General features: G+C 41.4%; 1 protein-coding gene across 2 annotated transcripts in view; it reads right to left on the reverse strand.

Annotated features, from left to right (window-relative positions):
- The window catches only part of TDRD3 (tudor domain containing 3), a 189,963-nt gene extending 174,866 nt beyond the window's left edge, over positions 1 to 15,097 (reverse strand). The window contains exon 1 of one of the 2 annotated variants that reach the window (XM_023196216.2): positions 14,948 to 15,097. In XM_023196216.2, coding sequence (XP_023051984.1) covers positions 14,948 to 14,988 — 41 coding nt within the window. In that variant the 5' untranslated portion in view covers positions 14,989 to 15,097. The remainder of the gene's footprint in view (positions 1 to 14,947) is intronic. The other variant, XM_023196217.2, reaches the window with a different exon arrangement.
- Between the last annotated feature and the right edge of the window lie 2,778 nt (positions 15,098 to 17,875).

Here is a 17,875-nt window from a genome sequence, read left to right on the forward strand (position 1 = left end):
TTATAAGCAAATACAGTCCATACTAACTATTATTATAGAATGCCATATAATGTAGAGAAATGAGCTTTGCAAGCTGAAAAGTCCTTATGAACATAAGATTATCATTAAAAATACTATTTTTAAAAAAGTAGAATATTAAGTAAACTAAATCAAAAAGTATGAAAGGCCAAAAAGACAGAGCCTCATTTACTCACACTACTTCACTCAAATTTACCGTAAGTTGAACAGTATCACCAAATGAAAAATTCAAATATGTCAAATAAGACCTACTTCAAGTGTGGTTTATAGATTAATGCCAACTCACAAACTCTGTTACTGCCACACAACGGGGTATGTACAGAAACTTTTGGAGCAATCTCACACTGCCACAAGGTTTTATAGTTTATAAGATTTAACTAGTTGATTGTTTGAGAATCACTGAGCTAGGCCACAGTGCTCAGAATCCCTTTCAGGTGGATGTCAGATTAAAGTTCTTAGAAACCCAGGATATGATGTCTCTTCATCAGGGAACTGACTCTATGGCTCTCTGCTGTTCTTCCCATTCCAGCCAGGGAAACCCAAATGTGACAGACAGCTACTCTGCTATGACCATGAAGACAATGACAATAAACTAGAGTACTGCTCCTCAAACCTTAATGTGCAAAAGAATCACTTTAATGTGCAATAAGATTCTTTAATAAGAATCTTATTAAAATTAAGATGCTGGTGAGGTTTGAGATTCTACACTTCTAACAAGCTACCAGGTGATGTCAATGCTGCTGGTCTGTGGACCACACTTGGAGTAGCAAGGGGTGAGGGGACATCAAAGCAGTAAGATGAAAGGAACCTGGGTCCTTAAATGACAGCACAGAGCAGAACTGTCTAACTATTCTGGATTGTTCTGTGACCAAAAAAAAAAAAGAAAAACCAAAAAAACCTATGTTCTTCAGGCTTCTCTTACATCAGCCTAGCCTTCAACCTAATTAATGCAGGGCACTTTTTTTAAGCATTAGAAAAATGTAGCTCAAGCTAGTTTGGTATTTAATCTGCTTTTGCATTTTGCTTAAAATAATATCAAAATAAATGCTTATTCACATAAGTAGAAACTGATAAAAATGTCAAGGCTCTGTTGCACTTTCAAGATAATCAAACTTCAGTAGGCATACCATAATTTCTGTCATGTATTATTAAGTCCATTCTCATTACCCTGTAACTGTAAAAGTATATACCACTACACTGCACTCTTTTTTTCATGATACCAAATCAAAATTTCAACTTGTTAAACTCTCAATTTGTTAAGAAACTACATCTAATTATATGAGGGTGTCTTTTAATTGTGAACTATCACAGCTAAATAAGTCTTTATAACTAGTAGAAAATTAAATGAGTACTATGGCAGGTATCTATGTTGCAAAGAGCAGCTAGATATGTTTATTAACAAAGTTAAGTGTTATTTTGGGTGGTCATTTTGCACTAACAACAATGTAAACACAGGCATAAAAATGGTCATTGAAATTTCATGGTATTGTATAGCCATTATGTTTTTAATATACACATATAAAAACTTTCATTATGTATCAACTTTACCAGGGAGACATCTAATTAATATGTTTATAAAGACTTTTGATGAATGAGTAATTAATTAAACAGGGAAATAACATAAAAATCAAAGGAAAAAATCCACAACCAGAAAAAGCAGTCAAAAAACTTATCAGCAACAACCAAAATAAGGGAAAATGTACATCCAGCTCTTGTACAACTTCCAACTGTAGCAACCAAAGAAGATTCTCATGCAGCCTGAGAACTAACCCTACCCTATCCATCCCCAAGAAGCAAAACTGAGGAAAGAAGTCAAATCAACACAATCCTGAGAAATCTCATTATTACTTAAATTAGAACATACTAAGTGAATCAGCAGGCAGCCTAGAGAAAAGGTAGTCACCAATTACTAAGAGTACAAGCCCCTGAATATCAACTCGCACTCTCAGCACAGACACAAAGGGTTGCCAGTACTTGCCATTCTGAGTACACTGAACCGAGCAAGGATACTGAGGAGCCCATTTTACATGCTTTATGTCCTAACAGTAACACATACACATCCTTTTTGGTGCTCACAATTGCAAGAAACAAAAGAGTAAACTGTTTGGCAGAGTCCTCAGGTAAAACCCCAGTGGACTTGAACTCTATGACAACTTAGACTGCAAGATACCTAGATTCCTACTTTTTTGCCTCAATAAAGGCCCTAGCATGAAATATAATCTCATCATCTTAACTCCTTTCTAACTGAATGTACCAGACCATTTTAATGCTACTGATAAAGGCATACCCAAGACTAGGAAGAAAAAGAGGTTTTTTTTTTTTTTTTTTTTTTGAGACGGAGTCTTGCTCTGTCGCCCAGGCTGGAGTGCAGTGGCCGGATCTCAGCTCACTGCAAGCTCCGCCTCCCGGGTTTACGCCATTCTCCTGCCTCAGCCTCCCGAATAGCTGGGACCACAGGCGCCCGCCACCTCACCCGGCTAGTTTTTTTTTTTTTTAGTAGAGACGGGGTTTCACCAGGTTAGCCAGGATGGTCTCGATCTCCTGACCTTGTGATCCGCCCGTCTCGGCCTCCCAAAGTGCTGAGATTACAGGCTTGAGCCACCGCGCCCGGCCCAGAAAAAGAGGTTTAACAGGACTTACAGTTCCACATGGCTGGGGAAGCCTCAGAATCATGGCGGGAGGTGAAAGACACTTCTTTCATGGCAGTGGCAAGAGAAAAAATGTGGAAGAAGCAAAAGCGGAAACCCCTGATAAACCCATCAGATCTTGTGAGACTTACTCACGATCATGAGACTAGCACAGGAAAGACTGGCCCCCATGATTCAACTACCTCCCCTGGGTCCCTCCCATAACACGAACACATGGGAATTCTGGCAGATACAATTTTGGGAGTAGAGGTTTGGGTAGAGACACAGCCAAACCCTATCATTCCAACCCTGGCCCTTCCAAATCTCATGTCCTCACATTTCAAAACCAATCATGCCTTCCCAACAGTCCACCAAAGTCTTAACTCATTTCAGCATTAACCTAAAGTCCACAGTCCAAAGTCTCATCTGAGACAAGGCAAGTCCCTTCCACCTATGAGCCTGTACAATCAAAAGCAAGCTAGTTACTTCCTAGAGACAAGGCAGGTACAGGTATTGGGTAAATATAGCTGTTCCAAATGGGTGAGGTTGGCCAAAACAAAGGGGTTACAGGGCCCATGCAAGTCTGAAATCCAGTGGGACAGTCAAATTTTAAAGCTCCAAAATGATCTCTTTTGACTCCAGGTCTCACATCCAGGTCACACTGATGCAAGAGGTGGGTTCCCATGGTCTTAGGCAGCTCCGCCCTTGTGGCTCTGCAGGGTATAGCCTCCGTTCCAGCTGCTTTCAGGGGCTGGTGTTGAATGCCTACAGCTTTTCCAGGCGCACAGTGCAAGCTGTCAGTGGATCTACCATTCTGAAGTCTGGAGGACGGTGGCCTTCTTCTCACAGCTGTACTAGGCAGTGTCCCAGTAGGGACTCTGTGTGGGGGCTCCAACCCCACATTTCCCTTCCACACTGCCCTAACAGAGGTTCTCCATGAGGGCTCTATCCCAGCAGCAAACTTTTGCCTGGGCATCCAGGCATTTCCATATATCCTCTGAAATCTAGGCGGAGATTCTTAAACATTAATTCTTGACTTCTGTGCCCCCACAGACTCACCACCACATGGAAGCTGCCAAGGCTTGGGGCTTCCACCCTCTGAAGCCACAGCCCAAGCTGTATGTTGGCCCCTTTCAGCCATGGCTGGAGTGGCTGGGACAGAAGGCACCAAGTCCCTAAGCTGCACACAGCACAGGGACCCTAGGTCCAGCCCACGAAACCACTTGTTTGCCCTGGACCTCCAGGCCTGTGATGAGAGGGGCTACTATGAAGGTCTCTGACATGGCCTGGAGACATTTTCTCCACGGTCTTGGGGTTTAACATTAGGATCCTTGCTACTAACGCACATTTCTGCAGCTGGCTTGAATTTCTCCCCAGAAAATGGGTTTTTCTTTTCTGTCACATAGTCATGCTGCAAATTTTCCAAACTTTTGTACTCTGTTTCCCTTTTAAAACGGAATGCTTTTAACAGCACCCAAGTCACCTTTTGAATGCTCTGCTGCTTAAAAATTTATTCTGCTAGATACCTTAGATCATCTCTCTCAAGTGCAAAGTTCCACAAATCTCTAGGGCAGGGGCAAAATGCTGCCAGTCTCCTTCCTAAAACATAACAAGAGTCACCTTTGCTCCAGTTCCCAACAAGTTCCTCATCTCCACCTGAGACCACTTCAGCCTGGATCTTATTATCCATGTCACTATCAGCATTTTGGGCAAAGCTATTCAACAAGTCTCTAAGAAGTACCAAACTTTCTCACATTTTCCTTTCTTCTTCTGAGTCCTCCAAACTGTTCCAGCCTCTGCCTGTTACCCAGTTCCAAAGCTGCTTCCACATTTTTGGGTATCTTTTCAGCAACGCCCCACTCTCCTGGTACTAATTAACTATATTAGTTCTTTTTCATGCTGGTGATAAAGACGTACCTGGGACTGGGAAGAAAAAGCGGTTTAATTGGACTTACAGTTCCACATGGCTGGGGAGGCCTCAGAATCATGGCAGGAAGTGAAAGGCACTTCTTACATGGCGGTGGCAAGAGAAAATGAGGAAGAAGCAAAAGCGGAAACCCCTGATAAACCCATCAGATCTCACGAGACTTATTCACCATCATGAGAATAGCACGGGAAAAGACCAGCCCTCGTGATTCAATTACCTCCCGCTGGATCCCTCCCACAACACATGGGAATTCTGGGAGAAACAATTCAAGTTGAGATTTGGGTGGGGACACAGCCGTACCATATCACTGAAGTACTAAGCTACAAGCAATTCTGAAATATCAAAAAGAACGTGTTGCTATCTCATAAAACATCAAATGTGAAAGAAATAGTTCTGAAAACAGTTTCTACTAATATTACCATGAGAGACAACATTTCAAGGACCCTAAAGAGACAGTTGGTTGTCTCAGGCAAAGAAATGCTATCAACATATTTCATAATTTTCTTCTAACTAAATACAAACATATACCTTTAAGTGTATTATCTACAATATCACTAGTTATATCTCTTAACAGTTGAATTCTATAAACAAGGTAGAAAATATCAACAAATAGAGAAAGCTTTCGTAAGGCTATTTCCTGCATTTCTGAGGAAATCACATTTTTCATAACACTTTGTTTAAATTTCACAACATTCATTTCAGAAATCACAATTTTCTACTCTACAAAAAGCTTGAAGAAGTTTCATGTCCCTTGAGGACACAAAAGCAAAATGATGAATGATACCAAGACCAATTAAGATGAGAGTAACATTCATTCCACAAGTATTTAAGTGTCTACTGTGCAACTTACATCCTGCTAAATGCTTGGAATACTACAAAAACATGAAAAGACTTGATCTTTCCCTTACAGAAGCTGACAAAGTCATAAGGCATCAATCAAACTATCAACGTTATGGACACTTAAACTTAACATATGTCCCTATTTCTCTCTCAAAACAAAGCTTGAACTGAGTCAATTCCAAATTCATTATAAAATACTGGCTTAATTTATTTAGCAAGTTTTTCCATCAATACTTACATTTATTGTTTCACATTAGGTATTTTACAAAATTCACCTTTATTAATTTTCAAACTCTTCATGGTCCCACTTAGAAATTTAGTAAAATAAAAAATTTTCATTAACATCTTCATGTAATATCCATGACAGACTGCCTTCTGAAAAGCTGCAGCTAAATTTTACTTGCATTTTATATATTTAGAGGAATCTGGAGAAAGATTGTGGGGAATTTTTTAAAAGACTTTCAGATATCTAAATTTATAAAGAATGTTTTAAAAGCTGCTCTGAGTCTCCAATATCAGCAAGCCAATAAACTGATACTGATCATATCAAATAGTCTTATCAAAGACCTCTAAAAGATATATCCATTTTCTCTTCTTAGAAAAACTCAATGACTTTATAATGAATTCTAAAGCTTTTTCGCCTGACTAGCAGCTCCTTAAAGGTTAATTCTCCTCTAAAAATGCTAAAAGTTCTCAGTACTTGAACCCAGCCTCTTACTCAAAGCTTGGTTCTTACATCAGTACTGTCCAACAAATATAATGTCCACATATGTAATTTTAAATTGTCTTGTAGCCATATTTTAAAAAGTAAAAACAGGTGAAATTAATTTAATAATTATTTTAACAAAATATATTTTAAAGTATGATCAATATAAAAATTACTGAGATCCTTACACTCATTTTTAGTACCGTCTTCCAAATTCACTGTGTATTTTACGTTTGTAGCACATCTGAATTTAGACTAGACACATATCAAGTGATCAGCAGCCATGTGACTAATGTCCACCATACCGGACAGCTGCAGCCTTAGATGATCTTATCAATATACCATTTCAATCACCACCTATCCTGGAATGACTCCAGATTTATCTGTAGACCAGTCTTCTCTTCTGAGTGCAAGACTCGTATTTCCTAATGCCTGACATCTTATTTTAGATGACTTAAAGGGATCTCACACTCAAGTAATGACCAACTTAACTCATGACCCAACCCCAAAAAATATGACCATCTTCTAAGAGTCCCTATCTAACTGAATTGTAATTGATTAGAGGATACAAGCCCAAAACCTGGAAGTCAAGTCTTTGACAACTCCTCAGTCACATTCATGTCCAATCCGTCAAAAAGTCCTGTCCATTTACCTTCCAAATATTTGTCAAATCAATCTGCTGCTCTCTATCTCAACCATCACCATCTATTTAATAGTCCTGCCCGGCTCCATTTTCTTCAGCCCAAGCATACTTCAAAAACATGATGTTATCCCCACCATAATCCTCACATCATGATTAAAACTCTTCAACTGATTCCTATTACCTTCAAAATAAAAATAAATCCTAACATGGCCAACAAGGTCCAAGCTATGTGACCTGTCCCTAAGTAGCTCCTAACTCCATCTCACTACACTGTCGCTCTGTCTTGCCCTCTAGTCACCCAGGTCATTCAGATGTTTGTATTCACCATGCTCCCCAGTGCCCCATGACTTTTGCAGATGCTGTGCTCCCCTTACTTTGTCAGTTAACACTCATTCTCCAGATCTCAGAGTAGCATTCTCTGACCACCATGAAAAGGCTAAAATTCCCCTTTAGTAATTCTGCTATTTTCTGACCACCATGAAAAGACTAATTCCCCCTTAGTATGTGCATTTGGAATGATGTCTCTTCTCCTCTCTAGTATTTTTTATAGATGCAGCATGTTTGAATATGTAATTAATGTTTTTTTTTCCCCTATAAGACTATATCTGACTGTACTAAGAAAGTTCCTGCCACAATATGGTGTTTAAGAATTATTTGTTGAGGCTGGACACTGTGGCTCACATCTGTAATCCCAGGACTCTGGGAGGCCGGGACAGGTGGATCACTTGAGGTCAGGAGTTCAAGACCAGCCTGGCCAACATGGTGAAACCCTGTCTCTACCAGTCCTTTATCATGCTGCTAATAAAGACATACCTGAGACTGGGCAATTTATAAAAGAAAGACATTTATTGGACTTAACAGTTCCACATGGCTGGGGAGGTCTCACAATCATGGCAGAAGGCAAAGAGGGGCAAGTCACATCTTATGTGGATAGCAGCAAGCAAAAAGAGAGCTTGTGCAGGGCAACTTCCATTTTTAAAACCATCAGATCTCGTGAGACCCATTCACTATTATGAGAATAGCATGGGAAAGACCCGTCCCCATTATTAAATCACCTCCCACAGACTCCTTCCCACAACACGTGGGAATTATGGGAGCTATAAGATGAGATCTGGGTGAGGATGCAGAACCAAACCATATCAACTCAGAATACAAAAATTAGCTGGGCGTGCTGTTGGGCACCTGTAATCGTAGCTACTCAGGAGGCTGAGGCAGGAGAATCTCTTGAACCTGGGAGGTGGAGGTTACAGTGAACTAAGATTATGCCACTGCACTCCAGCCTGGGCAAGAGAGTGAGACTCTGTCTCTAAAAGCAAACAAACCAACAACAACAAAAAAGAATTATTTGTTGAATGAGTGCATTGATGAATGCGCCTTGTTTTTTCCTTAGCCAAATACCAGAAGACACAATATTTAAAGAAGACATATACAGTGCCTTGTTTTCTCCTTAGACAAAGAGCAGAAGACATGATATTTAAAGAAGACATATACAAAAATCTTGCTTATCCATCATCAGTACTGGAAAGCCTTCCAACCTTCCCAAGTCTGGGTTAACTGCTCTCAGATGTGTTTCAACAAAATCTTGCAAGTAAAACAACAGTGTATATCATGTTTAAATTCTGCCTGTCTTGTACATCATATCTCAGCAACAAACACAGTGCTTTGTATACAGGAGATATAAATATTTACTAAATGTATTTCAGCGCACACATTATTGTATAGAGTTACATATTTCTCTGTATATGCCTTACTTATTATTGTAAAGATACTATAATTCAAGAGCACTATACTGCTACTTGCCTCTACTTTTAAGGCCATAAAATTGTACTACATGTGAGAAGTACATACACACACTTGCACCCATCTAATAGAGATGTGAAACCTGTTGGGGTTCCAGTGCTACGGTACATATAGGCTCTCTGTCTAGCCCTAGAGCACCACGCAGTTCTTTCCTCCTTTTGTCCATTACCAACCTGTTTCCTTTCTGCTATCAGTGTCTTTGATTTCACACCCTTCTTAATACTTTACATTATTACCATACATTTTTGCCCCATCTTGTTTGCTTTTCTTTGTTGTGCTATGACTTCACAAGTGTTTCTTAAATTTTTACATGAAAATTTCTGGGCATTCAGTAGTCTTCTTCCAAAATTTATCTGGCAATACTGTTCTTCAGCTACTTCTATATCCTAGACCTTTCAGAAAGAATGAATTTCTAGACTGATGGCACTTAACTGAAACATGATAAGTCAAAATGCCAATATTCTTTTGTCAAAAGGAGAAAACATAAGCCAAAAAAGTTGATATAGTCATATTTTTATGGTTCTTAAAATGTTACTATGCAATTTTTAGTTGATTTAGCAAATGCTGCTGTATGAAAGGAGAAAATTATTTTCAACCTGCTGAGGTAGCAAGTTTCTTTTTATACCCCCTTTATGCTTAAGGCAGTCAAGTCTACAAGCAGTTGAAACTAGATTTATAGGTTAGTTACCAAAAAAAAAAAATCACTGCAAACAGCACCTTGAAACCTGAACACTTGCACAATTTAACAGAATATCCAGTCATTTTTCACAGTTTACGGTATCAGTAGAAGCTGTAAAGCAATGTGTAACATATTTTGAGACAGAAAGTCAACAAGGCTTATTACCTTTGAACATTTTAATTTCACAAACAATATAAGCCAAAGAGATAGTTACAAATGTTCATTAAAGAAATAGAAAATATTTCAAAATAGAAGGATGTCTCCAACAAGCTCCACTAAAATCTGATTAAAAAGCAATTGGTTAGCCAGGTGTGGTGGCACATGCCTATAATCCTACCTACTTGGGAGGCTGAAGCAGGAGAATTGCTGGAACCTGGGAAGTGGAGGGTGCAATGAGCCAAGATCGCGCCATTGTATTCTAGCCTGGGCAACAAGAGTGAAACTCTGTCTCAAGAAAAAAAAAAAAGCAATTGGTTTCCTCTAATGTTCTTCAGCATCTAAAAGAATGTTTTAATGATTCAAATCCTTTCCAAAAGAGTATACCAAGCTATTTACATCTGCCTAGTCTTATACATATGACATACTTTAAAGGCCATGAAGTATGATAATTAAAGGTATATCATAATTCTAGATTTTAAAAACCCTGCACTTAATATTAAACCTTATAAAGAACGACCAATATTCTCTACAAATATTTACCTATTTCTAAGAGATGTATTGGAATAGTGAGGGAGCAAAACTTCTAATACCCTCTTATTATATGCATAAACTCATATTTTATGTCTATTACCACTAGTATAAGAAGGTATAATTATATTGCTGCTACTGCAGAGGTTGTACTGATGCTGCTACACAATGTTTCTCATCTGAAGAGTGAGATCATTCACCAGTAATCTCCTGGAAAAAAGGTGTGTCTCTAAGAAAACTAGAACCGAACAAAGGCACAGCAGTGGCTGCAGGCTGGGAATCTGAGTTTCTTAGTCATGGTCATTAATGTGTCTAAGAAGAAGCCTCTATGTAATGGAATATGAAAAGAAGCCCTTCATCTGTGGACAGGTCAAAAACTAGGAATTAGAAATTCCAGCAAAATATCCTGAAGTTGTTCCACCTCTTTGTAGTAGCTATCTTCAAAGTAATGTGGAATAGAGTGGGTCCTTGAATACAAGAGCACAATAATCACTTTATAACCTGTACTGTCATCATGCTTCTTATTTTTTCTATTTGTCTCATGGTTGTTTTCTAGTTCTACATTTTGATAAAGACCTTAATAAACTGTAGCCTTTCTTAGTTGTTTAAAGGTGAAACGAAGGGAAAGGAGTTATGTATGCACTTGGGCCAGAGGATGTCAGCATGGTGATAGCACCAATAATCAAATGGAAATAACCCCAAAGAGGTTAAAAGGAGACCTTTGTTTATCCTCTCCATCCCATCTCTGCCCTCAAAACAAACAAACAAAACAAAACCTGGAGTACTCCATGGCTAATCACCGGGTGTCAGAAACCTGGGCTTCCTAAGACTACATGTTCTTTCAGAACAAAATGGAAATGCTATTTCATATGCTACCTTAAAGGGTCTTCAACTCAAACTACTGGGTAAAAGAAGCAAAGACACACAATATAGTGTCCCACTTTTTCAGATATAGTCATCCCCCAGTATCCATAAGGGATTGGTCCCAGGGCCCCCACAGATTAACGAAGTCTACTGATGCTCAAGTCCCTGACACAAAATAGTGTAGTACAGTATTTGCATACAACCTACACATGTTCTCCTGTATACCTGAAATCATCTCTAGACTACTTAAAATACCTAATACAGTGTAAATGTTATGTAAAGTTATATTTTATTTTTTATTCATATTATTTTTGTTGTTGTTTTTTTTTTTTTTATTTTTCCAAATATTTTAGATCTGTGACTGGTTGAATCCAAGGATGCAGAACCCACAGATATGGAGGGCCAACTGTATTCTTAAACCTCAAAAAATACAGAATGTACCAGATTTTCAGATAAGCCTAGTACGCAATTAGTTGATTCACTGCAAGGCAAACATTTGTTTGATTCTAACAGGATCACCCCTCAGAATAGGCCCTTTATCTTTCCTGGACTAGGAAAGTAAATTTACACACTACAAAATGCTTCAACCCAATTTTCAATTTTAAAATGTGTCACTTTTGATCAATAATTCAAATTAGATGCGGTCACTTCTGTTAATTTTTGGTGGAAATGAGTACTGAATCTTTACTCTAGACATCTGGGCTCTATTCTTGGTTCTGCCATTTATAACTGAGCAAATTATTGAAAACTCTGTGCTTCAGTTTTCTCATATGCACAAAGAGAGAGTTAAAGCTATGCAACACTAATTCCACGGAAGATACTTTTTTTTTTTTTTTTTTTTTTTTTTTTTTGAGACAGAGTCTTGCTCTGTTGCCCAGGCTGGAGTGCAAGGGTGCGATCTTGACTCACTGCAACTTCCGCCTCCTGGGTTCAAGCGATTCTCCTGCCTCAGCCTCACGAAGTACCTGGGATTACAGGAGACTGCCACCACGCCTGGCTAATTTTTTTGTATTTTTAGTAGAAATGGGGTTTCACCATTTTTGCCAGGCAGGTCTCCAACTCCTGCCCACCCGCCTTAGCCTCCCAAAGTGCTGGGATTACAGGCATGAGCCACCATCATGCCCAGCCAGAAGATAACTTTTCAAAAACAAAAGACAACTGATTAGGTACCTCGTGACATGTTTCTGTTAAAAACAAACAAACAAAGGATGAAGATGGAAGAGAAAAATTCAAAATGTCCAGAGATCAACCTTTTAAATCTTTCTCCCACGAGTAGAATTTTGTATTTCCACTCAGAGTGATCAAGGATATCATCCCAAAGGAGAATGAATCTCAGAAGAGAGAAAACAAAAATGCAGAGCGAGTAATACTGTTATCTAGATAAATTCAGAGTCAGATTTCTTTTCCCCATGAAGTGATTCCATTCATATAATTAAGCCTTACAAGGTACCATTTAGTGCATTATTTAAACATAATCACTATACTGTAGAAAACCCTGAAACATTTAAGTTCAAATCAGCAAATCGTTTGTGTGCTACTGGCCACTGAAGAAAAAAATTATTTTAAGTCTGCCAGGTAGCTACTTTTGAAGCTATATTTTAAAATATTGATTTTTACAGCGGTTCTAATGAAGATTAAAACCTTAAGAAGGAAAAAAACTGCACTTAAAAATAATGTAAACTTGAACAGATTGGTCTACATAGATCTTCTGTACCCCCCTGAAGATCGTATTTTAAGAATTGTAAACTTTTCGGCACTAAATATTTCCCTAATCTGCTATTTTAGGTAAAGCCTGTAGAACAGATTTAACAATAGTGTTTCCATGTTTAGCATCTATTTCTTTTTAGCTTCTACAAGTAACTAAGCACATAGAGTTGAATACTAAGAAAAATGGTTTGTCAGTGACAGTAACAGAGAACCCCAAGTGTAAGAGCAAACTCAGGATATAAGAACTAAAATGAGCTAGTGAAAGCCCTTCAGTCAGAAATTTTCCTTCCAGTGCTCTTTTCTGCCTTTAAACCTTTGTGATTCTAAATTTTAACATAGTAAGTCCCTAATTAAAGAGTTAGTCAAAGCCACCTGAAAGCCTAGGAGATCCTCATGCCTAGTCTGTTCAAGACCTAGCAGGAATTACATGAAACTCACAATTCCTAGAAAGATAGTCTTATTAGCCCCACAGATTACTACTGCCTTTATGAGTTACTGCCACACAGAAGCAGCACAGACAGGTGGGAGAAACATAAACAGATAAGTTGCAATACAAAGTAGCAAATGCTACAATATAACATTGCTGAAGATTTCAACAATATAACAAAGCAGGGTGGGACTCTGCCTAAGCTTCTGCAGAGGCCCTGTCCAGAGAATTCTGACTGGCAGGGGCATTCCAAGGTCAACTGTATTAGACTTTACAAAGAACCTACAATCTGGTGCACTTCTTGACAATCCAGATAAGGAGAAAAATAAGACTCAGTTCCCTGCCCTGGAAGAGCATAAGAGGCCATAGAAAAAGTCAGCATGTGTTCGGGACCTAAAAAATGAGACTAATCTTTCCAGAGGAGGCGGGGTCATGTTGGAGAGTGGTAAAATACTGAGTTTGTAAATGAAAATATTACTAGTGTGAAGGATCAACGCACAATCTAATGATAAATGGGGAGAAAGGCAAATGAAAGAGAGACCCAAGATAATTCAGGACACCCCTGTGAGTAAAAAAAAAAAAAAAAAAAGAAGAGATTCCTATTTAACAAAAACAAAACTGAAGACAGTGAGTTTTTAACTCTACAATCTTTCACGCCAATGCTGTTCTGTGAAAAAAAACTATAGGAACAATAACGCATAAGAATTAAAGGAACCAGGACCAGAGCCAGGATCTCTGTGCTCAATATTGAACTCCACCACTTTCTAGCCATGTCACTTCGGGAAAGTTACTTAACACCTCTTTGCCTCAGTCTCCTCACCTGTAAAATGGGGTGTTTAACAACACAAGTACCTTTAAAACCAGGAGGGGCTTCTTCAAAACACAGTTGTGATTATATCCCTCCACTGATCAAAAACTTTATTCACAAAATCAAATCCACATCTTTCACGAACCATATAGATCTTGTGTAGGTTCTGCAAAACAATAAGCGCTTCCCTGTCTCATCTCTAGCAGCTCTGTGCTAGAAAGCCTTTTCCTTACCATCTTCCCAAGTCCACTTCAGGAAATTAACCCTCCCTCCCATTCCACAGTGCACTCATCTGTTCCTCTGTACATACGGTTTACCACTATTCCCCCTGGTTTTTTTAGGTCTTTTAATGCCTCACTCTTTCTTCCAAAGCAGTAATTGCAGAGAGCCAAGGCAAATCTTTTTCATCCCCGTTCCTACCCTTGTACCTTGTGCCTGTGCAAGTCTGGGAAAAGCGTTACTGAATTAAACGGGATGATTACAACCGTAATGGCCGCAATTCCAGAAACTGCCTAATTTCACAAAATTTTGTATTGTTTTCAAATCCTGAAAATCTTGACACGAAAAGCCTCTTAAATTCAGAACATCATCCTTTCAAGAAAAGTTCTACCGAGCACCCCCACGAGTTGACAATGCGGTCATTCTTAGCTCCAGAAGTTGTGTGTGTGACTCGGAGGGCAGCTTCACACTGGTCCACACTATACTTTGAAATAAGGGGCAAGAAGAGGCGGCTCCGACCGCAGCGCAGGCTGTGCTCCGCTCTGCCCTCAACTTCCTATGGGCCCGCGGGCTCCGCCGCGTTGGTCCCTCTGCACCGCACTTCGTTCCCAGCCCTCGCCTCCCCTTGTCCCGCCGCAGAAACACCCCCTCCCTGGAGCGGCAGCGTGGAAAGCGCTGCAGGTCCTCCCCGGCGCTCCGCTCGGCCGGGGTCGGGGCCGCCACCTGCCTGGCTCGCGGCCCCCGGCCTCTCCCCAGGCCCGCCGCCCGCCGCCCGAGGCCCAGGCCGCTGCCGCCGCCGCCTCGAGGGGACATAGGGGGACTCGCTGGGCTCGCGTGGCGCCGGGGGCGGAGCCGGCCCGGAGGGCCCGGGGAGAGGCCAGGGGCGGACAGCAGCCTCCGCCTACCCCGACACGCACCCCGCCGCCCCCAACCCAACCTCCTTGGGGCCCCGGCCCGCGCCCGCGGCCCGGCAGCCGGCGGGACTCGCCACTTACCAACCCGCCTGGGACAACGCCGCGTTGGCCACCTGGGCCATGGTAGCTGCTTAAGCCGGGGGTGGTGGGGGGTTGGGGTGGGGGTGGTGGGGAGGCCTCCTACTTGAGACCCCCCCCCCAAAAAAAAAGAAAGAAAAGAAAAGAAAAAAAACTCCTCTGGTCGGCTCTACAACTGAGCATGCTCAGTGCGGCCGGCGCTTCCGCGTGCGGGTTCCGCTCGCCGCGTTTTCGGAGCGGCCGTAGGGGCCGGCCTGGTGTGGTGCTTCCAGACTGCCGAGCTCCAGGACCTGATCCACCAAACACGGACTGGCGGCTGAGGTCAGGATAGCTCAGAGACTTTGCCTCTTCCCCGAAGGTTTTTACTTATTTGGGGGGGCACTTTTCTGAGTTGCACACCTTGGAAAGTCGTGAGGAGGTTCTTCGTAGAGCAAAAGTGTGGCGTTTGCAGCGCCGACAGGCGGCCACCTCAGAGAGGGCAGGATAAGGCCTGAGGATACTGATGGGTTGGCTGCGAGGGAGCGCGTCCAGGACGGCGCTAAAAAGGTCGCGTTGCGGGAAGCCAAACTCGAGGTGTCCCCAGCCCATTCTGCACTAAAGTTTACTTTTTTATAAAGACTCGTTCCCTTCCCCCCGCCTTTTGGTCCGCCGGGACGCAAAGAAAAAATGCAGCTCAGCCTTGAGTCCCCAAGGGCAGATCGAGTTGCCCAAGTCGGACACCACAGTGAAAATGACTGGTCAGCCCAAGAAAACCTGCTCTTAGGGAATATGGGGAAATGGGGCGGTTGTGTCAGTGCTTGTTTTTCCTGTTGCCCTCCCCCTGGGACCATCCGTGTCCCAGCGCGGACCTGCGACCTTAGCTCTGTACTGCCAGGTCCGGCAACCACAGCCGCCTCCCCGCCGGTGCCCTTCGCCAGCGCTCCAGAGGGCTGGGGCGGGGAGTGGGTCCCTGAGTGGGCATGCGCGGCGCCGTCGCCGAGCGGCACGACGGACGCTGCCGTTCGATTGGGCGTCCGTGACTCACGCTGGCCAATCAGAGAGGAACAGGAGGAAGGGTACAGGCGCTCCCTAAAAGATTGCTCCACCCTGTTGGACTTTCACTTCTGCGTCGTCCAGTAGGGCGGGCAAAGAGGCTTCTGAGGGGCACTGTCCTCATCTGCCAGGTCGGGAGAAGAAGACTGTTACGAACTTAACCCCTAACTCCGCCGCTTGCCGCTACTTCTTCTAAGGGCATCATCAAAAACAGACTTGGAGCAGAGACTGCGGAACTGGGCAGAGGCGCTCTTGGGATTGGGGAGGAAATTGACAGTTACGGAAGGAAGGGGATAATTGTCCTGGGTGGAGCTAAAATTCCTTAATACAGATTTTTCTCATTTCAGCTGGGGTATTCCGTTTGGTCTTCCCAAAAGTCATAGTTATAAAATCGCGATGCTTTCCTTAGATGGAATGCTATTGAGATTTGCTCCCAGGCATATCGTTTAGATAATTTTAGATCAGAAGTAGCTCCATCCTGTTCGCTGCAATGTGCCCTAGTATGTAGTGTTTAGGTGATAAGTATGCTACAGGTATATTTCAATTTACAGTCATCGGCCATCATATCCAGGAGCCAGGAATAGATATGCCATTTTAAATGTAAGTAGATGACTCAAAAATAAATTGCCAATAATTTTTATTGGCGGTTAGAATTTTCTCTTACCAATTATTTACATTTTGCAGTTAGTGTAACCTGTTAACTATGAAAATGATAAGTTGTCCCAATCATCAGAATTTCTCACTGGTTATAAAGCCATTTGTTCTCACATGCCGTGTGATTCAGTAAGGATTTACCACTGCATGGTCCTTACAATAATAAAATACTCCACAAAATACTAAATTCCCTTCAAGAATGGGATTTTTACTGGAGGAATGTGGGACAACATGAGCATCCAAAAAATGGTGACAATAATTGATGAAACACATTGAATTTCTTCGGAGTGCCACGAAAAATAAAAGGGAAGGAGGACAAAACCTTTTCTTTCAGAGGAATACAAGATAGTAAATGCAGAACAAATGATAGAATTAGAAAAATCACAATTTTTCAAGTCAACCACAATTGATTCAGGAAAATTTATCAGAAGATACTAAAAGTCACAGGGTAAAAGACTAGGAGTACAGGATCTTCACATGGTCTCAAAGTATCAAGCCATAACTTATTACAGAAGGGAAAATGTACCTTCCCTTGAAAAAAAAAAAAAAAACTGCCTTAAGAGATCAAAGCTAGAATCACTAGAATCACTAATAATGGGACACTCTAATGTAATCTGCCTACTGATGTAATGCAACTAGACATACACATCACTTACGAAGTATTCTTGCCAAAATTGTTTAACCTGAATTTAACCAAGCTTCTGGACAGTGGATCCTAAACTAACCCCCACATCCCCAAATCCATTTAGCAATGTCTGGGTTGTCACAATCTGAGGAGGTAGGAGTGTTGTTATGCATCTCATGGGATGCAGCAGGAATACTGCTAAATATCCTACAAAGCACAGGACATCCCTGAACTCCAAAGAATGATCTGACCCAGAATGTCAGTAATGCTAAGGTCTAGATGTAAGAAGAAATGTAAAGGACGGATAGGTGATATTTGAGCAAGTTAAACTTGAAGACGCAGGCACATAAATCCACAATGAGTCATATTCTCCTCTGGCCTAGACTGTTAAAATGTAATTTAAGATTTTTTTTTTTTTTTAATTGAGAGGGGTGTCTCGCTTTGTCGCCGAAACTGGGTTTCACCGTGTTAGCCAGGATGGTCTCCATCTCCTGACCTCGTGATCCGACCTCATGATCCACCTGCCTCGGCCTCCCAAAGTGCTGGGATTACAGGCGTGAGCCACCGCACCCGGCCAGAAATAATTCTTTTAAAAAAAAATAAGGTCGGGCGCGGTGGCC

This window comes from Piliocolobus tephrosceles, chromosome X, assembly GCF_002776525.5.
Source record: "Piliocolobus tephrosceles isolate RC106 chromosome X, ASM277652v3, whole genome shotgun sequence".
Classification (NCBI taxonomy): domain Eukaryota; kingdom Metazoa; phylum Chordata; class Mammalia; order Primates; family Cercopithecidae; genus Piliocolobus; species Piliocolobus tephrosceles.